The sequence below is a fragment of the Ursus arctos genome, unplaced genomic scaffold, assembly GCF_023065955.2.
Source record: "Ursus arctos isolate Adak ecotype North America unplaced genomic scaffold, UrsArc2.0 scaffold_11, whole genome shotgun sequence".
NCBI lineage: Eukaryota > Metazoa > Chordata > Mammalia > Carnivora > Ursidae > Ursus > Ursus arctos.
This window is the reverse complement of record NW_026622775.1, coordinates 2,010,167-2,030,705: the sequence shown is the minus strand read 5'-3', so window position 1 is coordinate 2,030,705 and position 20,539 is coordinate 2,010,167. Positions and strand designations below refer to the sequence as shown.

Here is a 20,539-nt window from a genome sequence, read left to right as displayed (position 1 = left end):
ATGAATTTTACATCTTGGCTAACAAATACCTAACAATAATTGCATAATTTGAGAAAGAAATATACTTGCTCCCTTCAATGGAGCAATTATTGCTACAAAATCTCCATTCTTCATGTGCCAGAACCAGATGAGCTTGGTGGATTCGCTGAGCCTGTTTCACCACTGATTTGGCTCGAGCTTCTCACTGCTCCAGCTTCCTGGCCATGCCCCATGTCTCCTTCTTCCCACATATATCACCAGTGACAGCGGGACTATGTGCTATGGTATCTTCAGCTCACAATATGTCACCAGGCATAAGGAGGTCAACAGAGGTCGAGTACAGGGCTGCTTGATTTAAAAAACTTGTCATTTTTTTGGTGTCTCATGATCTCCTGAATCCAGCTGGCCAGGCAAAACTGCACTCTGCTCCTTAGCCTCTAATTCTAGATATCAAATGATCGTGATCATTGGAACTGCTATAACCACTTGGATATTCTGAGTCTCAGAAGTATAAGCAGAATACTCCAATCACAGAAAACACTCAATTCATCGTGTCTCTTCTTACCTAGATCTTTCCGTCTTTTAAGTTCATTGATGTTCACATTAATTTCTTTCACCGCGGTGAAGGCATCTCCCAGTGCCCTGAAGTCTGGGTGAGAGGGAGGGGTGGAGCCCCGGAGTTCACACAGCAAGAGGGGGTATTTCATTACACGCTGGATTGGTTTGATCATCAAAGAGCCCATGTCCAGTAAGTTTGGCTTGCCTCTACAATAGAGATAAATAATATCAGTTTCACAGACAGTTGCCTTATTAACTCCTTTTTATTTTTGTGATTTTTATGATTAATTCCGAAACTGTTTTTCTCCTTATTTTTCCTCCATTGCGTTGCGCACAATTTCTAAAAGTGAAGCAAGAGCAATGGATGACAGAAAGAAGCCAGGCTGAAAGACCCTACTTCTAAGCAAAAACCTACACGAAAACACGTATCTGTCCAAGAGGGACTCAAAGCAGGATTTCCATCCATGCTCCATTTACACCTTTTTTAAATAGCAAGATTCATAATAATAGTGGGGAACGATTTGAGAATGCATTTTTCCATGACAACCAAGAAAAATGCATTTTCCTGATGGTATTTTTGTGATTATTAGTGAGGAAAAGAAATTCGTTATTTAAAAAGATGACTTGCCAAGTACAGTCAAAAGAAAGTATTGTCTCCTCTCTTTTACCAAATTGAATAGTTGAATTCATAATGTTACAGAGGTTCTACCACAGTCCCCAAAAGAGATTTATAATAAATGCAGCAGTTCTCTAAATTAATTATTAATACCACCACTATCACTACTCATTGCTATCACACCACTTCCCATAATTTTCCTTGCGGAATTCTTTTTAGCCAACAGATCTTCAAGTGACTACACAAAAGTGAGCGCTCATGCCTGACTCTTCCTTTAGGAGCTTCTGAAATGAGATTGGAGCCATTCCAACTAGCCAAGCAGTTCACGAGAAGTGAAAAAGCTAGAAGCGTGGTCATGTCATTGTCCAATCCACTGTCATTCATTTGTCAGTGAGGAGTCAGTGGTTTCTAAAAGCCTTTTTATGCATAGAGGCAAATAAAGAGGCACTACAAATGAACACGGCTAGAAATTGTGCTTTGAATCCCTTCTGGTGGACAGATACACCCAGTTATTTTCCTTTAGGATTTTTGCTTATTTGGCTTTATTTTTGAGTTTTGTGTTTGTTTGTTTGTTTGTTTTAGTAAATAAGAATATAGATGGTTTTCAAATCCTAGTAGGTGAATTTTTTTATTCTTCAATTAGTATTTCTAAATATTAATGTAGCTAGATAACATACCACATCATTGGAATGGTGAAATGGATCTAAAAAGCTTTGGACAAGATCAGAAAAGTTTATCATCAGAAAAGATCTGAAAACCCCTTAGAGACCATCTAATTGAACTCTTCATTTGATAAATGAGAAACTAAAAAACTCTGACGATCATGTGTGTGTTCACACATGCGTATACACACACACACACACACACACACACACACACACACACCAGTCACCCTCTGTCACATCTCCCCATTTTTGTTTTTATCGTAGCACTTATCAACTCTCTGGAATCATTTTGTTTCCCTATTTGCCAGTGTATGCTCAATTTCTCTGTCATCACTCTGTCTCTGGCATGACATATAGTATTTTCTCAATGAATATTTGGAGATTGAAGTGATAGGTTTCAGATTTTCTGTAATGCTTTTATTTTACATTGAATTTTTTCCCCAAACATTGCACAGTGGTCCTGAATACAATAGACTGAGGAGTTTTATCACATGCTGAGAGAATAATGATACTATAATAGAAAAAGACAGAAGCAAACCAAAAGGCAACATTTTTTTAAAGGAAAATCAAAGTAAATATTAAAGGTCTGCAAGGGAATAAAGAGCTGTTTTAATATGATTTATCTCATACTTTCTACCCATTTACACCAAATCTCTTAAAGAAGGGAAAAAGTGATGTAAGGAGACAGAATGGCAAGGAGGGAATAAGGGGGATAAGGAGAGAGAGATGTTTTGGTTTCCAAGAGGGTTAGACTTGGTGAAGTGGTTGGGAAAAGAAAAATATGTAAATCTATTAGGAATGCTAAAAAAAGTAACAAAATATATTTTCTAACTGATGGTGTATCAAAAGCAGAACATTTGAATATGAAATACAGCATTTTCTTATATATCTCAAGCAGAGAGTCTTCAACAATACAGTAGTTTAGACAGTTCAGTAGAAATAATTCCCTTAAATAAAAACAAGTCTAGAATATGGAAGGTTAACACCAGGAGAAGTCATATCATCTGTATGAATCTGATCAGAATTTTTTCTACATGTTTCCTTTGACTGTCACCAAATATTAGTTTATTTTATCTTCAAAAAATTGCTGAAAATGCCATCAAAATATAAATATAATCAATCAAAGAAAACTCAACTTTAATAAGATAGTTTATTAGCGTGGTCTATTGTTATATGCATATTTCAAATTTTTAATTACAAAAAGTACCCCCAGATGTATTAGAGGACATACTTGTATCTCTGAGTTGCGTCTTTGCTTCCTTATTAAGATCTTTCAAAAAAACCAACCTCAACCTTCAGTTGTGTCCCCATCTTATCATTACTTCTTTTTCCATTACTCTTTGACATCAAAGTTCTAGTCTCTCTCTTTTCTGTTTCAAATGATAATAACAACAATTATAAATGATTACCGTTTCTCTTAAAAGTGTCACAAATGCAAATATTTCAAAAGGCTTTCTCAAAAATGAGAAATCTCCCGAACACTTTAGTCCTCAGACGTGTACTTTGGACAGCCCAAGTGATGAGCAAAGATGTTCTGGTATCTGCATCACACAGACAAGCAATATGGTTGAAAAGATAGAGGATGTCTTTTAAGATAATGACACTCCAGGCATTTGCCCCATCTAATCCCTTCCAGTAAGATTAAGTTCTGATAACTGCAGAGGCAAACGAGTCCTACATGCGATATAACCCAGCTCAGCCAAGCACCCATTATCACATACATCCCCAACACAAAGTAACAATTTTCCATATACACTAGGCTAAAACTAAGGTAGTCATTAATTTGTAATTCTGTTTCATCTTCCTCTGTCTTGTCATGAATACTTTGGCAAGTATTTAGTACTATAAGTAGCTACACTAATCTCACTGTGAATTATTAGGACTTTACAAAGTCAAGTAAACACAGCTGGCTTTGTTTTAGCAGCATCCAGTTTTGCTATAAAGAGCTTTGCATCAAATACAAGAAAACAGTCTCACAATGAAAATAAAAATGACATTTAAACAATGTAGAAGCTGTGGCGGAGGACAAAGAACATTGAGGTACACCCATATATCTTAATTAGAGGGAGAAAACAGAGGAAGGAAAAATAATCATTTAACTATTGATCATATTACTTTGAGTTTCCTCTGTTTTATGACCACAAGTATCCTAAATTTAATATTAATTTTACAGTAGCCACAAACCATTTACACTGTTATTGAATTTATTTTCAATTCACTCTCCTTTTAAAACACCTTAAGTCAATTTTAGAAAAAAAAAACTGTATATTGCTGTACACATAAATAAACAAATAGGATTTGACACAAATAAAAAATTGTGAAAATAAATACAGAACCATTAACAAATTTTAGAAGATATAAAGAACATGAACGAATGGTAATTGTTTTATTACGGGAGAGATTCAAACCAGAGAGAACCAGTAATATGCAGAGGAAATAATTTAATCATTCCTCCAAAGATTCATTAGTTAGACCCTGAGAACCTAAGGAGAGAGAGGGAGGTGGGGATTAGATTAAGAAGAACTGGTTGGAAAACTGTTTAAGAAATGGCCTAATTTTTAGGGTGCTCTACAAATAAGGGAGATCATTTGGAGAACTAAGAAAGAGCTCTTGGAAATTAAAAGGATAATAGCAGAAATAAAATCTCAAAAGTGTTGGAGAAAATGTTCAGGAACTTTCCAGAAAGAACAAAAATACAAAGGGATAGAAGATAGAAGAAATGTGAAAAAATTAGAAGACTGGTCTAAAAGATCCAATATTGAAATAAGTAGAGTCCCGGGAAAGTGAGAACAGAGCACATATGGGGAGGAAATCATCAGTAAAATAATTCAAGAGCAGGGCATTAGTCAGCATGTTGAAAGAACTCAATGAGTACCCAGCACAATGGATGAAATGGAGTCACACCTAGGAATTCATGAAACTTCCGACTACTGGGAACAGAGAAGACCCTAAAGGCCTTCAGAGAAACACGTGAAGAAATGGGTACAAACAAATGGTGAAGAAATGAGAAAAAGCTTCAAATTTCTTATAGCAACACTAAAAGCTAGAAAATGATTAAGAATTACCTTTAAATTCTGAAGGTGAAAGATTTTTAATTTAGAATTCTGTACTTGATCAAACTATAAATCACATGTGAGGGTAAAATAAAGATGTTTTTGGATATAAAATTTCTTAAAATGTTACCTTCCATGCATTCCTGGTGAACATCGGAAACTACTGAAGGATGTACTAGAAATAGGAAAGAGGTAAAGAGATTCTCCAGGATGACAAAAGTTCCTCAAAGACAGGTGTGCCCTGTCACCCGGTCCAAACAGGTCAGAAAGGCTCTGGGAGAGGCTTTTTAGGGAGATGAAATTGATGACATCCATAATGCATCTTGCTGTCTTAAGATGACTGACTGTGAGTGTGGCATTAATGATTAGAACAAAGAAAACTAAGAAAATGAAAATAAACAAACAAATAAAAAAATAAATAAAATATTTAACTCCCAGAATAACAAGTAATTGGTTTATTCCAAGGCTTAGTTCCGAAAAAAATTTACACAGATATACTTAAATATAAGAAGTCAAGCACTGATATTGCTCTAATCCAAATGACAATGTAACCATTTGGGAAAAATGAAGAGATGGGATGTGTGTGTGTGTGTGTGTGTGTGTGTGTGTGTGTGTAGTGGAGATGGCATAGGGAGAGAGATAAATTCTTGTGTTCCACAGGGGAAGTCAAAACATAATACTTAAAAAAAAGCAAACATGTTTTTAGATTCATGAAGGTAAGTACCAAAATATTAGCTAAAAGATATGAAAATGCTTATGTCCTTTGGAAGCAGGTAAGAGAAGAGGGGACTGCTATTTTTCTTAAATCCTGTAGAACTATTTTTTTTTTTTTAATATTTTCTTTATTTGGGAGTCAGAAAGAGAGAGAGAACGAGTGGGGCAGGGAGGAGCAGTGGGAGAGGGAGAAGCAGACTCCTCACTGAGCCGGGAGCCCAATGTGGGGCTGAATCCCAGGACCCTGAGATCATGACCTAAGCTGACTGAGCCACCCAGGTGTCCCACCGTCTGGCTTTTTAAACCACAGTACATATGATTTTACAAAAACACAAAGGTTTTAAAAAAGGAAACGTGAGAATATTCAAGAAAATTTGGAAAAGGAAGAGTATTGAGCTGAGATTATAGTTGACCCTTGAACAACATGGATTTGAACTGTGCATGTCCACTTAAACATGGATATTTTTTTCAATAAACACAGCACAGTACTGAGTATATTTTCTCTTCCTTAATGATTTTCTTTTTGTTTATTTGTTTTTTAAAGATATATTTATTTATTTTAGAGAGAGAGAGGACACGCTCTGGGGGGAAGGACAGAAGGAGAAAGAATCCTCAAGCAGACTCCCCACTAGACATTGAGCCCGACGAGGGGCTGGATCCCAAGACCCTGAAACCATGACCTGAGCCAGAATCAAGGGTTGACCTCTTAACCAACTGAGCCACCCAAGCGCCCCTCACTTACGATTTTCTTAATAACATTTTCTTTTCTCTAGCTTACTTTATTGTAAGAACACAGTATGTAATACATACACAACATATATGTTAATTGACTATGTTCTGAGTAAGGCTTCTGGTCAACAGTAGAGTAGTAGTAAAGTTTTTGGGGAGTCAAAAGTTATACATGTCTTTTCAATTGCATGGGGGTCAGCACCCCAACCCCCATGTTGTTTAAGGGTCAATTATAGTTATATCTTATACTAAAATATAAAGCTGCAGAAATGAAAGCAGTTTGATATGGGAACGTATATGGAGAGAAGAGTAGCACAAAATAGAAAATGAAGAAATAAATACAAGTATGTATGAAAACTAAGTAAATATCAGTAGAAAAAAATGAATTATTCAATATCAGGTGTTATGGTAATTATCTAGCCATATAGAAGAAAATAACAAAAATGAATTCTTTACACCAAAATAATTTCCATATAGATCAAAGATCTAAATGTTAGAAATGAAACTATACAAGTTGAAGGAAACAGTATTATACTTTAAAACAGTCTTGGAATTTTTAAGCAGGACACAATATCTAAAAGCCACAGTAGAAAAAAAAGTGATAAATTTATTTTAAAATTTAGATCTGTAAGGGGCCCCTGGGTGGCTCAGTCAGTTAAGCGTCTGCCTTCAGCTCAGGTCATGATCACAGGGTCCAGAGACTAAGTCCTGCAGTGGGCTGTCTGCTCAGTGGGGAGTCTGCTGCTCTCTCTGCCCCTCTCCCGGCTCATGCGCATGTGTGTTCTATCTCAAATAAATAAAAAATAAAATCTTAAAAAAAATTAGCTCTGTAATACTGTACAGACAAAAACAAAAACAGAAGCGGCCATAAACAATGTTAAAAGTCAAATGAGAAGCTGGAATCATATAAGACAGAAAAAGGGTTAATATACTTTCTAATTAAAGAACTACTATCAATTAGGAAAAGATGAACATCTCAATAAAGTAATCAATAAAAAACAATTCATTCGCGTGAAATACAAGTGGTTAACCATATATGAAAAATGCTCAGGATTATTATTAATGAAAATTAAAACAATACAGTACTATTTTTGGCTTACTGTATTGCCACAACATGTAAAGATACACATATTGTTTCTGCTGCTGGCGGATAGGAGATAAATGGACAATTCATATACGGTAGTGGGAATGTTAGTTAGTTCAACTTTGCTTAAATTTTCTGGCAGTAAGTATCAAAAGCCCTTTGATCTAGCAATTCCACTTTTAGAAACTCATTCTAAGAAAGTCAAATTATTGTACAAAGATCATTTATAAGAATAAACACATAACATCAATCTTTACAAGACAGACATCATTCAAGTATCTATAAGGGTTTGGTAAACTAAATTATGGTATATATATATCAGATAAAATATTATGCAGTCATAAAGCAATGTGGATTTATATTTACTGACATAGAAGGGTGTCCATAATATACTGATGAATGAGGTGGTAGGTTGACATAAAGGAAATATATAGCAGTCCTGTGTTACCCAATGTGCGCACGTGTGTGTGTGTGTGTGTGTGTGTGTGTGTGTGTAGAAAAAATTGCAGTGTGGTGAGGGACTCATGAAATGTTGCAATAATTAACTCTGGAATGTGACTACTAATTGTCTTCTCAGTCTTCATTTTGATTTTCTATATTTTACAGTGTTTCTTTAATAATTTTAAAAATATCAAGCTTAAGAAAGGAGAAATAACATTTTGGGATCTATAGAAACCCTGAATCCAAAGGTGGGACTATCTGGTGAAGGCAGAGAACACATATAAAAAAAGTGTGAAAGCATAAAGGTGAAACATGGCATTTCTGGAGAGAGTTAAATTTAGAATAGTTATGTTTTTCTTGCTTTAGAACATGGGACTTGTATCAGATGCTTTTCGGGGGACTTTTTGGTTCAGGATTCTATAATTCTTGTCCCTTTAGTACTGTCGTTGATGTTTGCATAAGATTATAATTCAAAATAAACATTTTAGAAGTTAGAAATATCTTTTTCTGTATTTTTTAAAATGTAGATTGTAAAAAAAAAAAAAAAAGAGCCCACACACAATTTTCCGTTTACATAGTAAGGAATTTTTTTTCGAAGCATCTAAAAACCCCACATTTCCTGAATGCGCTCTTGGTCACCATATTCCTGGCCTTAGCTGCTAAGGAGCCAAACAATTACAAAGCACTTGACATTGCCTTTTACCCTTTTATGTAGCAGCATGTGCCCCTCATGACCAGAGCGCGAGAAGCAGGAAGGAAAATACCGCACAGCAAACGTGGCTTTGATGCGCATCCAGCCACACGCTGTGATCCTTCCTGGTCTTTTCTAGTTCTTGATGTATAGAATAGACTAGAAGGGGCATCCGAAGCCTGCTAACTCCCACGCAGCAGGATTGTCCTAAAAGCTAGTGCCATTTTTTAAGCAAGTATTTCGATACAATGTACTGTTTGTTGTAAGCATTCTGTGTGTAGGAGCTTGTGCATGCTAACTGCATTAAAAGAATCTCTCACTCTGCTCTGAATCTCTCTTTTTGGTCTTTTGGTTATAAAGACCTAAGGTTTAGGAAAAGAAACCTGAGCAGAATTTGTAGCCCAGGAAGTTCTTCTGTAATTCACATAGTTCTTCTGTGTGAATCTCCACTCCTCAGCACAATGCCAGGGGCACAGGCTTTTGAATGAGACAGCATTCCCCCCCCATCCCCCCCCCCCCCCCCCCCAGCGACCAACCTCACCAGCTATCACCGCAGAGAAGCCTGGAAGGCCTCAGCATGTGAAAAGACAAAGGCCCCTTTGCATTATGCACTTTTTCAAATTCGATGGTCTCAGAATTGGGAACTCATTGAACAAAACTCACATCTGTTTGCACTATAGGATATATATTTTTTTACTTTTGAAAGGAAAGCCTTAAAAAGTGATAGAACTGGGTGCCTGTTTGGTGCCTGTTCGGTATGTCAAAAACTAACTTCTCCGTCCCCTGTATGATGGGTGCCTGGTTCTTGCACCTCACTTCTGGGAATCTGTCTTTCTTCATGGTTGCTCTGCAACAAAGCATGAATGATAGGTATTTACAGCTTAGTTAATATACTTCTTATTTTGTGGGGTTTTTATTTCCTGATGTACAGTTTCAGGAGTTTAGAACACAGAGGCACACACGCACATAAAGACATGTACACAAGCAAACACACAGGCTAGGAACTCAGGCCCTTAGATTATTGGTGACCATGCTTAACCAAATATGTGCCTTTTTTCAAGTCCTGGTAAATTTGAGTTTGTATTTAAGCCAGTATCATCCTTTCAGTATTAGACTAGACATGCTTTCCCTTCTATAAAAATGGATATCTTCCAAAGTGTGTGTATATGTGTGCTATTTTTATAAGATAATTTCTATATTGTCTTAATGACAAGTTATTTCATCTTAATATTTTATATATATGTTAAACGTATTATATATATATGTTTGATTTTTTTCCTCTGTAAATCACTAAGAGTCTAAATTAGAAGAAACCCAATATTTACTATAATGCATGAAGAATCTTTTCTTTGTACGTTAATCTACAGAAACTTCAAAAACAGTATGGTATTAATCTGAGATTTTTTAAAAAGTCTAATGTCATTCTTAAGAAGGTGTGTTTTTGGACACATTAAGATTGCTAAACACATGTGTGATGAGCAGTTCCTAAAGAGTTCCTGGCATCAGCAAACTTGTGATTTAAATAAATTATACCCCAGGATTCTTCTAAAACATTTTGTAAAATTCATGAGATAATTGAATATGTACGATCACCTCAGACAAATTGGAAATAATGTATTAAAAGCAATAAACATAATTGTAAAAACCAAAAATTCTAATTTTTGGAAATACTCAACAGCTTTTTGCCCTTGATTTTTTAAAGAATTTTTATTTGAATTCAGTTTAATTAATATGTAGTGTATTACTAGTTTCAGAGGTGGAGTTCAGTGATTCATCAGTTGCATTTAACACCCAGTGCTCATTACTTCAAGTGACTTCCTTAATGCCCTTCAGCCAGTTACCCCATCCCCCACCCTCCCATTATCTTTACATTTGATTTCTGTTATTAAAACAAAAGTACTTACTGTTGCATGTATATTTTCCTGCAAGACAGGAAGAGAAAAGTAGATTAATGTAAATCTGCATATTTGAGGTAATACACAAACAGTATAAAACCTTTAAATTTTTATTATATAAAATAAAGTGATAAGTTATTTTCCATGAATGTTTTATAGAATTGGTTCATTATTTTATAGTCACATCCCTAAAATTTTATCTGTAGCATGTTTACACCAACCTCGTTTCACATTCTATATAGGGTTAAAAACCATTGATTCAGAATACAGAACCATTGATTTTGATTATGTGAAAATGGATTTAAACATCAATTTTTGTTTACATCATGAAAAAAGAGACTCTGTTAAACATAGTACAAGACTACAGAGTAAAGTATAAATGACTTGCAGGAAATGGCCATCAAGCACTACAGAGTATTTCTGCATACAGTTTAATGCAGGTTATCAACAATTCACCTATGCAATGAGATAATTCCCACAAAGCCTTTCACTAACCATGGCTAGCTTTCGTGCCTTCCATTTCGCTCAAGTACAGTGAGTGTCCTTCCAAGGCAACGTGATCTGCCTCTCCTTTGCTTTCCTCTCTACCTCATTTCCTGTTGTTCACAAACTCCCCCAGACTATGGCAACCACACAGGTCTCCTTGCTCTTAATAAAGTCAAAAGGCAGGCTCCAGCCTCCAGCTCTTGGCACTTCTTGCTTCCTCTGCCGGCTTGCTCTTCCCTTGGGTGTCTACATGGCGCACTCTTTACCTCCTTCAGGTCTTTGCTCAAAGGTTTCTTCCCAATGAAACCTTCCTGGTCCAATTTTTTAAAAATTGTGCCTCACCTCCTACACTGCTCTTTATCCTCCTCCCTGCTTTATTTCTCTCCATAACACTGTCACTTTTTTATATACCATATACTTATTTATTGTCTATCTCTCTGCTCCCCATCTGAATGAGGGCAAGGATATATGCTTGCTCTGTTCTCTGCGATAGCCCCAGTACCTGGAAAGTGACTGGCATTTGGTAAGAATGCAAAACATATTTGTCAAATTAAACAATTAACAGTAAGAAAAAGAGGGAATCATTCAAGTTAAATTTCAGGCATAAGGGAGATTAGAAGTTTTTCTCTAAAAGCTTCATTTGGGGGCGCCTGAGTGGCTAGTTGGTTGGGTGTCTGGCTTCAACTCAGGTCATGATCTTAGGGTCCTGGGATTGAGCCCTGCATCGGGCCTTCTGCTCAGCGGGGAGCCTGCTTCTCCCTCTCCCGCTCCCCACCCTTATTCTCTCTCTTTCTCTCTCTCTCAAAAATAAGTAAATAAATAAAAATAAATAAGATAAAATAAAAGCTTCATACAGCTAAAGTAAATAAAGTTGTAATCCGTGTTAATAGCCTGATTACCTTGACCTCTGGTTTCCAGTCTTTTAGAATACAATGAATATTTTCAATATTAAAAAATGTATTGGGCCCCATCTCATAATAGTAAACGGTCTTTTCATTTTCAATAATTGAGAACAAAATCCATGATAAATACCTATGTTGAATTTCATATTTAATGGACTTAAAAAGTTTGAAAAGATTATTCCCAGTGCTCTATGTAAGTGGAAAACAATAGTATACAGATATGAAAAACAAGTACTCCTTCACTTGTGGACATCTTATATGAATGGATTCCTCGACATCTCAAAATAACTAGGTTCTGCTGACTCTTAAGACCTCCTTGTTGGAATCAAGCAGAGAATTTTAATTTTTAAAAAATCAGCGACTGCTATTATTTGAGGCAATTATTCACTGCTGTTTGAAGAGCACTTCTATGAAAGGGATTGCACCACCACTCCCCCCGTACCCAATATCTCTTTCCACTCATTTCCTTTAAGCTCACATTTTTGTCTCAATTTCTGTCTCCTTCTAATGAGGAATTTCATTTTCCCAGTATGCTCTGTAGGTCATAGATCAGAAAGTTGGGGGAGAAGTTGAGTAAAAATATAGATGCATTTTTCTGTGGAAGCAAACAAGTGAACAATGTGATCATTTTGGTGCCAAAACACAAAATTTGAAGTTGAAAGAAAAGATTGTTCTTTTAACTCCTAAAGAAAACATGGGCATTTTTTTCTCTATTTAATTTATTTTAACAAAATAAAACCAGTATTATGACATAAATTAGCATGGTGTTTAACAGAAGTATAGCATTTTACAAAAAGGAACCTCAGAGGTTTTCCAACAGGGAAAACCTGTGGGAGTAATGGCATAATACCATTACATTATAATGTCTCCTTATTTGCTCATTTTTTTAACATCTCCTTTTTAGCCGAAAAATTTCCAGAAGTTAGCCCCAGCCAAGGACAATTCAGGAAGAAGAAAGTTAAACTGCGTCCATTTACCCTTTTATGGGGAAAGTAAAAATAAACCCTCTACCATACATCTTACCCTCATGGGCTCATTGTAATTTGACTTAAAATTAACACATTTTTTCTGTGGCTATTTCTTAACGATTATAATTTTGTTCAAACATGGTACCACATCACAAGGAACTGAAAAAAGTTTCCAGAAATCATTTTAATTTTTATTTGGAACATTCCATTAGAATAACATTAAGAAATATAAAATGTGGTGAAAGAATTGAACCGTATTCCTTTAGGTTATGCGTTGTTCCTTCTGAATAGAGAAGCTGTAATAGTCAAAGGAACAGCCCAAGCACCCAGATGACTAGAAGTTAGTTTTCCTCCTGAGGATGGTGGCTTCGGTTAGGAAGAAGAAAAATGTATATAAATTTATAACAACAAGACATAAAGCTGGAAACGTGTCTTCCAGCTACCAAAAAACTTGGAAGAGCCCCTTTGTTCTTTATCTATTACAAAATAAACATCTCTAGGGCCTCTAAAAGACAGCGGGCATTTGGTGGTATTTATAGCTAGAAAAACAGAAAAAGGAGGTAGCAGACAGGCTATTCTAATTATAGTTACACTTGCATTTATGGCTATTCTATTTTTCATTTTCCTCATACAGATCAGAAGCCTCAAATAACCCCAAAGAGGCTATGTAACTAGAGCTTTAGCAAATGACTGCCATAAATTTAGAGACTGTATTAATAGCATTTTCATGCAATCCTAGGGGTCACTAATGAGAATCTGTAAATACTCCTTGTTGAATAAATAAAAACGTGCAGATTTCCAGTTTGCAGGCTGCGGATGCAGATGTGATATTGTGCTTCCAGAGAGTTTTAGCCTTTTCTTGCTTAAGGACTCCAAACCCTGAAATTATTGCTTAGATTGTATCTATAGTCATGAAGAAGGTCTATGTGCTTCAGGGAAAGCAGCTAGTAAGTACTGATTTCTTTTTCTGAAGTGGTTCTTAACCTGAGTATGTATCCACAACCACCTGAGGGTGCTTGTTAATATGTAGCTAATATGTAGCTTCTTGGACTGGACCCTAGCAGTCTTTCCACCCCCCCCCCTTTTTTCTTTTTTTTTGGTCTGGAGCAGAGCGTTCAAATCTGCACTTTTAATACACATCCCTATGGATCAGACACAGGGGAAATCATATACCAAGAAATGCTATCTTAACATTTCAAAGGGATTCAAAATTATTTTCTAGATACAAATATTATTTTCTCTTTTGAAAGATAATGGGCTTCAAAGAATAGCCAAAGGTTATGAGCTCAAGTCTGTTACAGAACCAGGAAATCTCTCTACCGTCCTTTTGGAAATTAGTCTTGAACCTCACCGTTACAGACGTTATTTAAATTAGGTGTGTTATTCAAATTAACTCTGGTATTGTTATTAAACTTTCCAGATGGTTTTGTTTATCTACCCAAGTAGAAGGTGTGTTCCTAGGAGGCAAGAACTGTGCATACAAATATAAATATATATATTTTTAACATCTAGCACCCTTAATAAATATTTATTAGGCCCTCAATAAACATATTTTAATTTTAGTTCAAATGCAGCCTAAGTTGCTTTAAAAATCTGCTTTAACTTCTGAGACCTGAAGCCACCTCTCTTATGGATATTGCTTCAAACACTGTTGTTCCAATATCCCCTGTGCAGTAGGAAATGGAGGCCACACCTAATATTCATTAGAAATTGGCAACTGTGCACTTGGGCTCCGTTATTTAGCCACAAGGAAAAGGCAGAGCCACAGTAATAGCTTTGACTGATTACTTGGCAAGGGAAGCCAAGCCCTTGGGGTGTTCCAGACTCTCTTTGGCCTATAAACCTGTTTAAAAACCTGTTTCTCAGAATTTAAAGCTTAGCTCAATTGGGGTCAGTATTATAGTAATGTCAATAATTCTGCTCTCAGCTTTCAGGCAGACCAGTACAATTCATCATCAACTTTATTTTCATGGAAAGGCAACTTTTGGGAAAATAGCTCTAACTTAATCTATTTTATTTTGATTTTTCTTTCCCTTAAGAAATAGTTGTGCCAATATTACTTCACTTGGATTTCATGCTTTCTAAACCTTAGCACCTTCCAGTGCCTGAAATTATCCCCTAAAATCAGAATAGTGCTGAATACACAAGATTTGGGACATCTACCAAGGCAATAACTCAAGGCTTTCAGAAAAAGATCAAATAAGTCATTGGGTCTGAAAGTCATTTTCAGTAATTGAGACTTCATGATGTTTCAGAATTACCTCTGCCTTGAGCTGCTTTTAGGGGGTTTGGTACTGGGCTACACTGCCAAGTGGAATATTCTGGCAGGGTCCATTTCTTTCTCTTAGGAGTCAAAAACCTTAATGAATAATAAACTAGTGTTCACCCCCACTGAACAGACAGCTCCACTTTTAGTCAACTGTTAGGAGCACATGCCAAAGTAAATTAACTACATCTGCTCCCAGTAGGGACCTCCATTCCCAGGCTTGTAGTTGGAGCGATGGCCAAAGTTGTGCACTTGCTGTGAGGTTTCTAGAAATGGAAGAGGAGGAATGATTCAAGATAGACATTTCTTGGATCAGATCTTGCCACTGGATTAAGGTAGGAAAACTGTTTATTCACACCCAGAATAACATCATTCTTTCTCCATAGGAAAACAAATATCTTAGAAGTATTTAGAAGATATGGCTCCTAATATAAGAATTTATTAAGATGGATACTGGATACAACTTGAAACTTTAAGGTTTCTCTGAAGTGATTTCTAACATTGAACTAAATTGCTAATAGTGGAGAAATAATGAATTGGAGCTACTCGTCACATACTATCTTTAGGAGTTACCTGGTCATGTTAAGCTCCTTGTGGGCAGTGTCTAATTCTTTTTTTTTTTTTTTATTTGCAGCAGCCAGAACTATGGTCGGTATAGCATAAGCACTAAATAAATGCTTGTGATTTTGTGATTTGAATATACTCTTTTCCATGATATGAAAAATGGGTAAAGAATTGCACCAATTGAATGACCAATAGAAGACAATAATTTTTAAAAATTCTTTGGACCCCGTTTAAAGCCACTTTCAGTCCCGGTTCTAGCCTGGAAAGACACTTTCCAGAGTCCAGGAGCCCCCTATCTGTGGGGGTTTTAGTTACTGCAGTCAGCTGTGATCCAGAAGCAGATTCCCCTCCTTCTGAATTGTTAGCATGTATAGGAAAAAAACAGTATATATAGGATTTGGTACTATGCAAGTTTCAAACATCCACTGGCGGGTCTTGGAACATATCCCCTGTGGATAAGGTGAGGGGGCTACTGTAGTCTCGTGTAGTCTCCTGATTTCACTTTAATTCAGCTACCAATCTCTTGTACCACATTAGGACCCCAATTTTTGTCCCCGTACAATAGAGTATATAAGGAGGGAGTGTGCTAGAGGCTCAGACTGATTGGTGTGCTTTGATTTAGATATCACAGCTCTCTCTGGTTAAATCTTTGACAACAGATAATCCTTAGAAATGAAAGACCACAGTAGAACCACTGGGGAAGAAGTGGAGTAGGGCAGGAATTCTGGCTTTAAGCTTCATGTGGTAGAACACGATATACTCAGTAAGATGCCAGTTTCATTTAAAAGAATCAACCCAAACACATGTCCATATTTATGCCTATAAATAAAATAAGAAACAGTGCCAGCTGTGGTTATTAATACATGGTCTAGCAAAGAGTTAATACATGGAGTAGCAAGGGTTTTTATCTTTTTTGTGCTTCCTTCTATTTTTCAGATTTTTATAGTGAATACTTCCAGATGAAAAAATGTACGTGATATAGCACCAAGACTTTAGGGATGAGGAAGGAAGTCATGACTGATTCTCCTGAAACTAACTAACAGGGTCTGACCTGTCCTCACCAATCTCCCCTCTTTCCCCACAGTGAATCTGGGAGAGAGATTCATGCAGAGAGTCATGGGACATTTCACTGTTCTCCAGTGCTGTCTCATGTGGGGGCAGGCAGGTAACAACAGTGTTAAGAAGGGCCTTTTCTTCCACATTTCATTTTTTGATACTGCATTTTTCTCTCTCTACAGAGCCCCGAATCATCCCCAGTGTTATTTTTAGTCATGCTCACAGGGGGGAGGAAAAAGTCAATCAGGGTTTCTGGCATGTCAGCTTTTCATAAAGGGAGCACAAAGTAGAGCTCCCAGCAAGCCTCATCAAATGTGGGATTTATGTGGGAACTTTCATCTACATCCAGTTAAAATGTTCCCTGCTAGGCATGGAAATCATCATTTGAAAAGGCCTTACTTTAAGGACTGGGTACAGTGGCTCAAATGTTGCTTCAGCTCTTCTTCCTTTTCATAGGATTCCAGTACGCTGTGCGCTTCATCATGGTGGTAGCAGTAGATTTTATAAATATCTTCCAGTGGTCCTTTAATCTGCAGGAACACTTCTCCTGATAAATGCAAAACAAAGGGAAAATGACGTTAAGTCAGACCAAACGGACACTCTACATATTTATTCTTTGACAATGTTGACCAGTATTAACAAATTGGATAGGTCCCACTTTATCCCCAGGTTACTCAGGAGGGGTAGAAGCCTTCCCTTCCCTCCTCTTCCCTCCCTTCCCCTCCCTCCTCCCCTCTCCTTCTCCTCCTCTCTCTCTGTTTCTCTTCCCTCCCTCCCTTCTTTCCTTCTTTCCTCCCTCATTCTTCCCTCTCTCCTTTTTTCTTCCCTTCCTTCCTTTCTTTTATAAAATGAAGGATAAAGAGCTTAATGGAGACAGGCAGCCAAAGAAAGCTGGTTTTCCCAGAGGCCATTTATGTAGTCGGCTGGTGTGCAGGATCCCAGTTAAGGGCAACACTTTAGAATCAGCCTGTATGGGTTTGGATCAGGCTGTGCTACAGACTTGGACAGGTTATGTCCAAAGAAAATGACTATTTTTACTCTCTGAGTCTGTTTCCTCGCCTATAAAATGGGGACAATAATAGATTCAATTTGAGGGGTCATAAAAATTAAAGGGGCAGTGTGTGTATAGTACATACACAGTAAATGCTCAAAATGGAGTAGTTATTGTTAATTTGTTAGAGGTATGGAAAGTGAAATTTCAGGTTCTAGGTAAATTATTTTTTGCTGTTTATTCCACTATCATTTCCTGAGATTCTCTGAAAGGCAAGCAATAGAGTTTAGGGAAATAAAATATTTCCTTATATGTCATAACAGAAAGAACTGGCCATTATTCCTGTTAAAAATCAATCATATGGGGCGCCTGGACGGTGCACTTGGTTAGGCATCTGACTCTTGGTTTCGGCTCAGGTTGTGATCTCAGGGTCCTGGGATTGAGCTCTGGGTGGGACTCTGCACTCAGTCCGGAGTCTGCTTGAGATTATCTGTCCCTCTCCCTCTGCCCCTCCCCCTGCTCTCTCTCACTCTCTCTTTCTCCCTTTCTAAAACAAACAAATCAATCTTGGGGGAAAAAAACTCAATTGGATAATACTATAAGCTACTGTTATGACTGTATCCTCTTAAAGCAACTTGGGCTAATTGTGTCCAGGCATTTAAGGAATCCTTTTTGATAGTGTGATAGAATTACATCTGTAACTGATGACTCAAGTAGATATTGAACAATAGTGGGATTTAATCACCCACTCCATTACTTGAAAATGTATATTAAGCATCCACTACACACCCCGGCACTATGTTAGGATGATTGGGAGACACAGAAAAAAATGTGTGATGCGGTCTGCTCTCAAAAACACTGCACATTTGGGACGACAATGATTTGGGACTGAACTGATTGGGAGTTACACAGACCTACCAGTCTGCACCGATTATAGTAACAACAGTCTGCCATTTTTCCTACAGAAATAGAATGCCCTTTGTATTTTCAACATGCTCTGTCCACATTAACCATTTAATTCCCTATGTATATGAGGAGGTAAGAAGTTATTTATCCTCATTAAATGAGGATGGGCAGTTCTGAGTTTGTAACAAATAAATGATTTTCCCACAGTGGAGGCTAAGCCAGGATTAGAGGCTGTATTCTCCTCAATTTTACTTAGGTGTTATTAGCTCTCACATGTCAGAGCTTTACTGGACAGACATGTACAAAGTGATGCAGTTGGAAAGAACACTGAACTCAGAATCAGAAATCACTGTCGTCTAGGTTTTGGGGGGCAACTGAGTCGATTCTCACCACACCTGAGGATGAATTTGAGAATTAAGTGGAATGTAGATATAAAAACACCTGAAATGAACTAGCTGCTTAGTAAACATCACTCGTCCCTTAATGCTACCCTACTGTTTCCACAATTAAAACACTAGTACTTCTAAAGTATCACATTCTGTTCTAATTTATACCCAGCCAGAAAGAGACTTTTCTTCCCTTCCCATTATATGGGATTTCCCTGTGATCTTAGTTAAACTACGCGTGTGTGTGCATGTATGCATGTGTGTGTGTGTATGTCTTGTCTGTTTTTTAATAGTGCTTTTCTTTGGACTTTTAAGGAAACAGTGTCTATGAGCATCTTTGGAACTGAAGGTTTGAGGGATTTTTGTTTTGTTCCTGGGATTTTGCTGAATTGATTCTTCTACCAGTGCAATTCTTGCAGATCTGGTCTTCAAGATGGTTACCAACACAAACAATAAGGAACAGAGCAGTTATAAGAAGGGAAAATCAGATAGGATAGTAACTAAATTTAGGGTTGGGCAGGAGGTGAGGAGAGCCCCCCAGTAACAGAGCCAGGCAAACAAAAGCAAGGGCTTTGGCTGGGGGAGGGTATTACCACCCAGAAGTGGGAGCGAGTGGCAGGCCCAGATAAAGCTCAGCAGCTAGTCAAGAGGAGAGGATCTGGATACACACAGCCCAGCCCAAGATGGAATTGTAAATATATGTGTTCACTACAAAGCAGTTTAGAGTAGAGACAAAGAAAGGAAGAGGTAAGGACAACCTAATAAATCTGCAATAGGATCAAGACAGAAAGTCAAAAAACAAGGGACAAAGACATTTGTTTTATACACAATGAAACCATTAATTGTAAATTCACACACACACACATACATTTTAACAGAAATGGTGTGGTTTGAAAGAATTTATAGCTCTCTCCTTAATAGCAGAGTCAATTTTTTTACTCTTTTCCAAGTAAAATTCTGTTGGGGCTCTAATAACAATTATTGAAGTTAAAAGATATTTAAGCACTCTAATTGAAAGTCATTTATTCACCCAAAGGCCAAGTACCACACTGGCGGGCAGAATATTTGATTCCCCTTCCAGCCCTACCAATGTATTCTGCTTCATAATAATGCAGATAAAGCCATGTGTCTTGCAGCAAAGAAGTGATTCTGTTTCCACGGTAACATAACTCTGGGCTGCGTTTCCTTCGAAGTGAAGGACAACTGCTCTGTCTAATGGGTGTGGGTTTGAAGGGATGCTTCGGAGTGGGGGAAGGACGGAGCCGAGGCCAGGGAAGGTAATTTTACTTCCGGATGACTGTCACAAAAGCTCTGCAACACTATAAAATAAATTTAACTATCATGTGCTTTTTAAAAAAATTCTACAACCCAAGAATTTCTGCATTGGCTTTCCCCAAAAGCAATGGCCATGCAGAGGAGGCAAAAAAAAATGGACCTTTTTCCCATTAGTTATCTCCTCAACAAAAAACTCCCTAAAATATTGAACATGTTTTATGTCCTGGTATCATTATTCAGGTGTTGCAAATTGTTCCCTGCACTAATATAAATATATTCACGTTTCTCTTCTTGGTCCACCTCTTCTTTACTTT

General features: G+C 37.1%; 1 protein-coding gene across 1 annotated transcript in view; it reads right to left on the bottom strand.

The window, feature by feature from the left end:
* The window catches only part of ARHGEF38 (Rho guanine nucleotide exchange factor 38), a 118,558-nt gene that overhangs the window by 27,494 nt on the left and 70,525 nt on the right, over window positions 1-20,539 (bottom strand). Inside the window, exons 4-6 of the mRNA XM_026499115.3 lie at window positions 17,067-17,214; window positions 10,435-10,452; window positions 545-744 (exon numbers count right to left, since the gene is read on the bottom strand). Of these exons, the coding sequence (XP_026354900.1) occupies window positions 545-744; window positions 10,435-10,452; window positions 17,067-17,214 (366 nt within the window). The remainder of the gene's footprint in view (window positions 1-544; window positions 745-10,434; window positions 10,453-17,066; window positions 17,215-20,539) is intronic.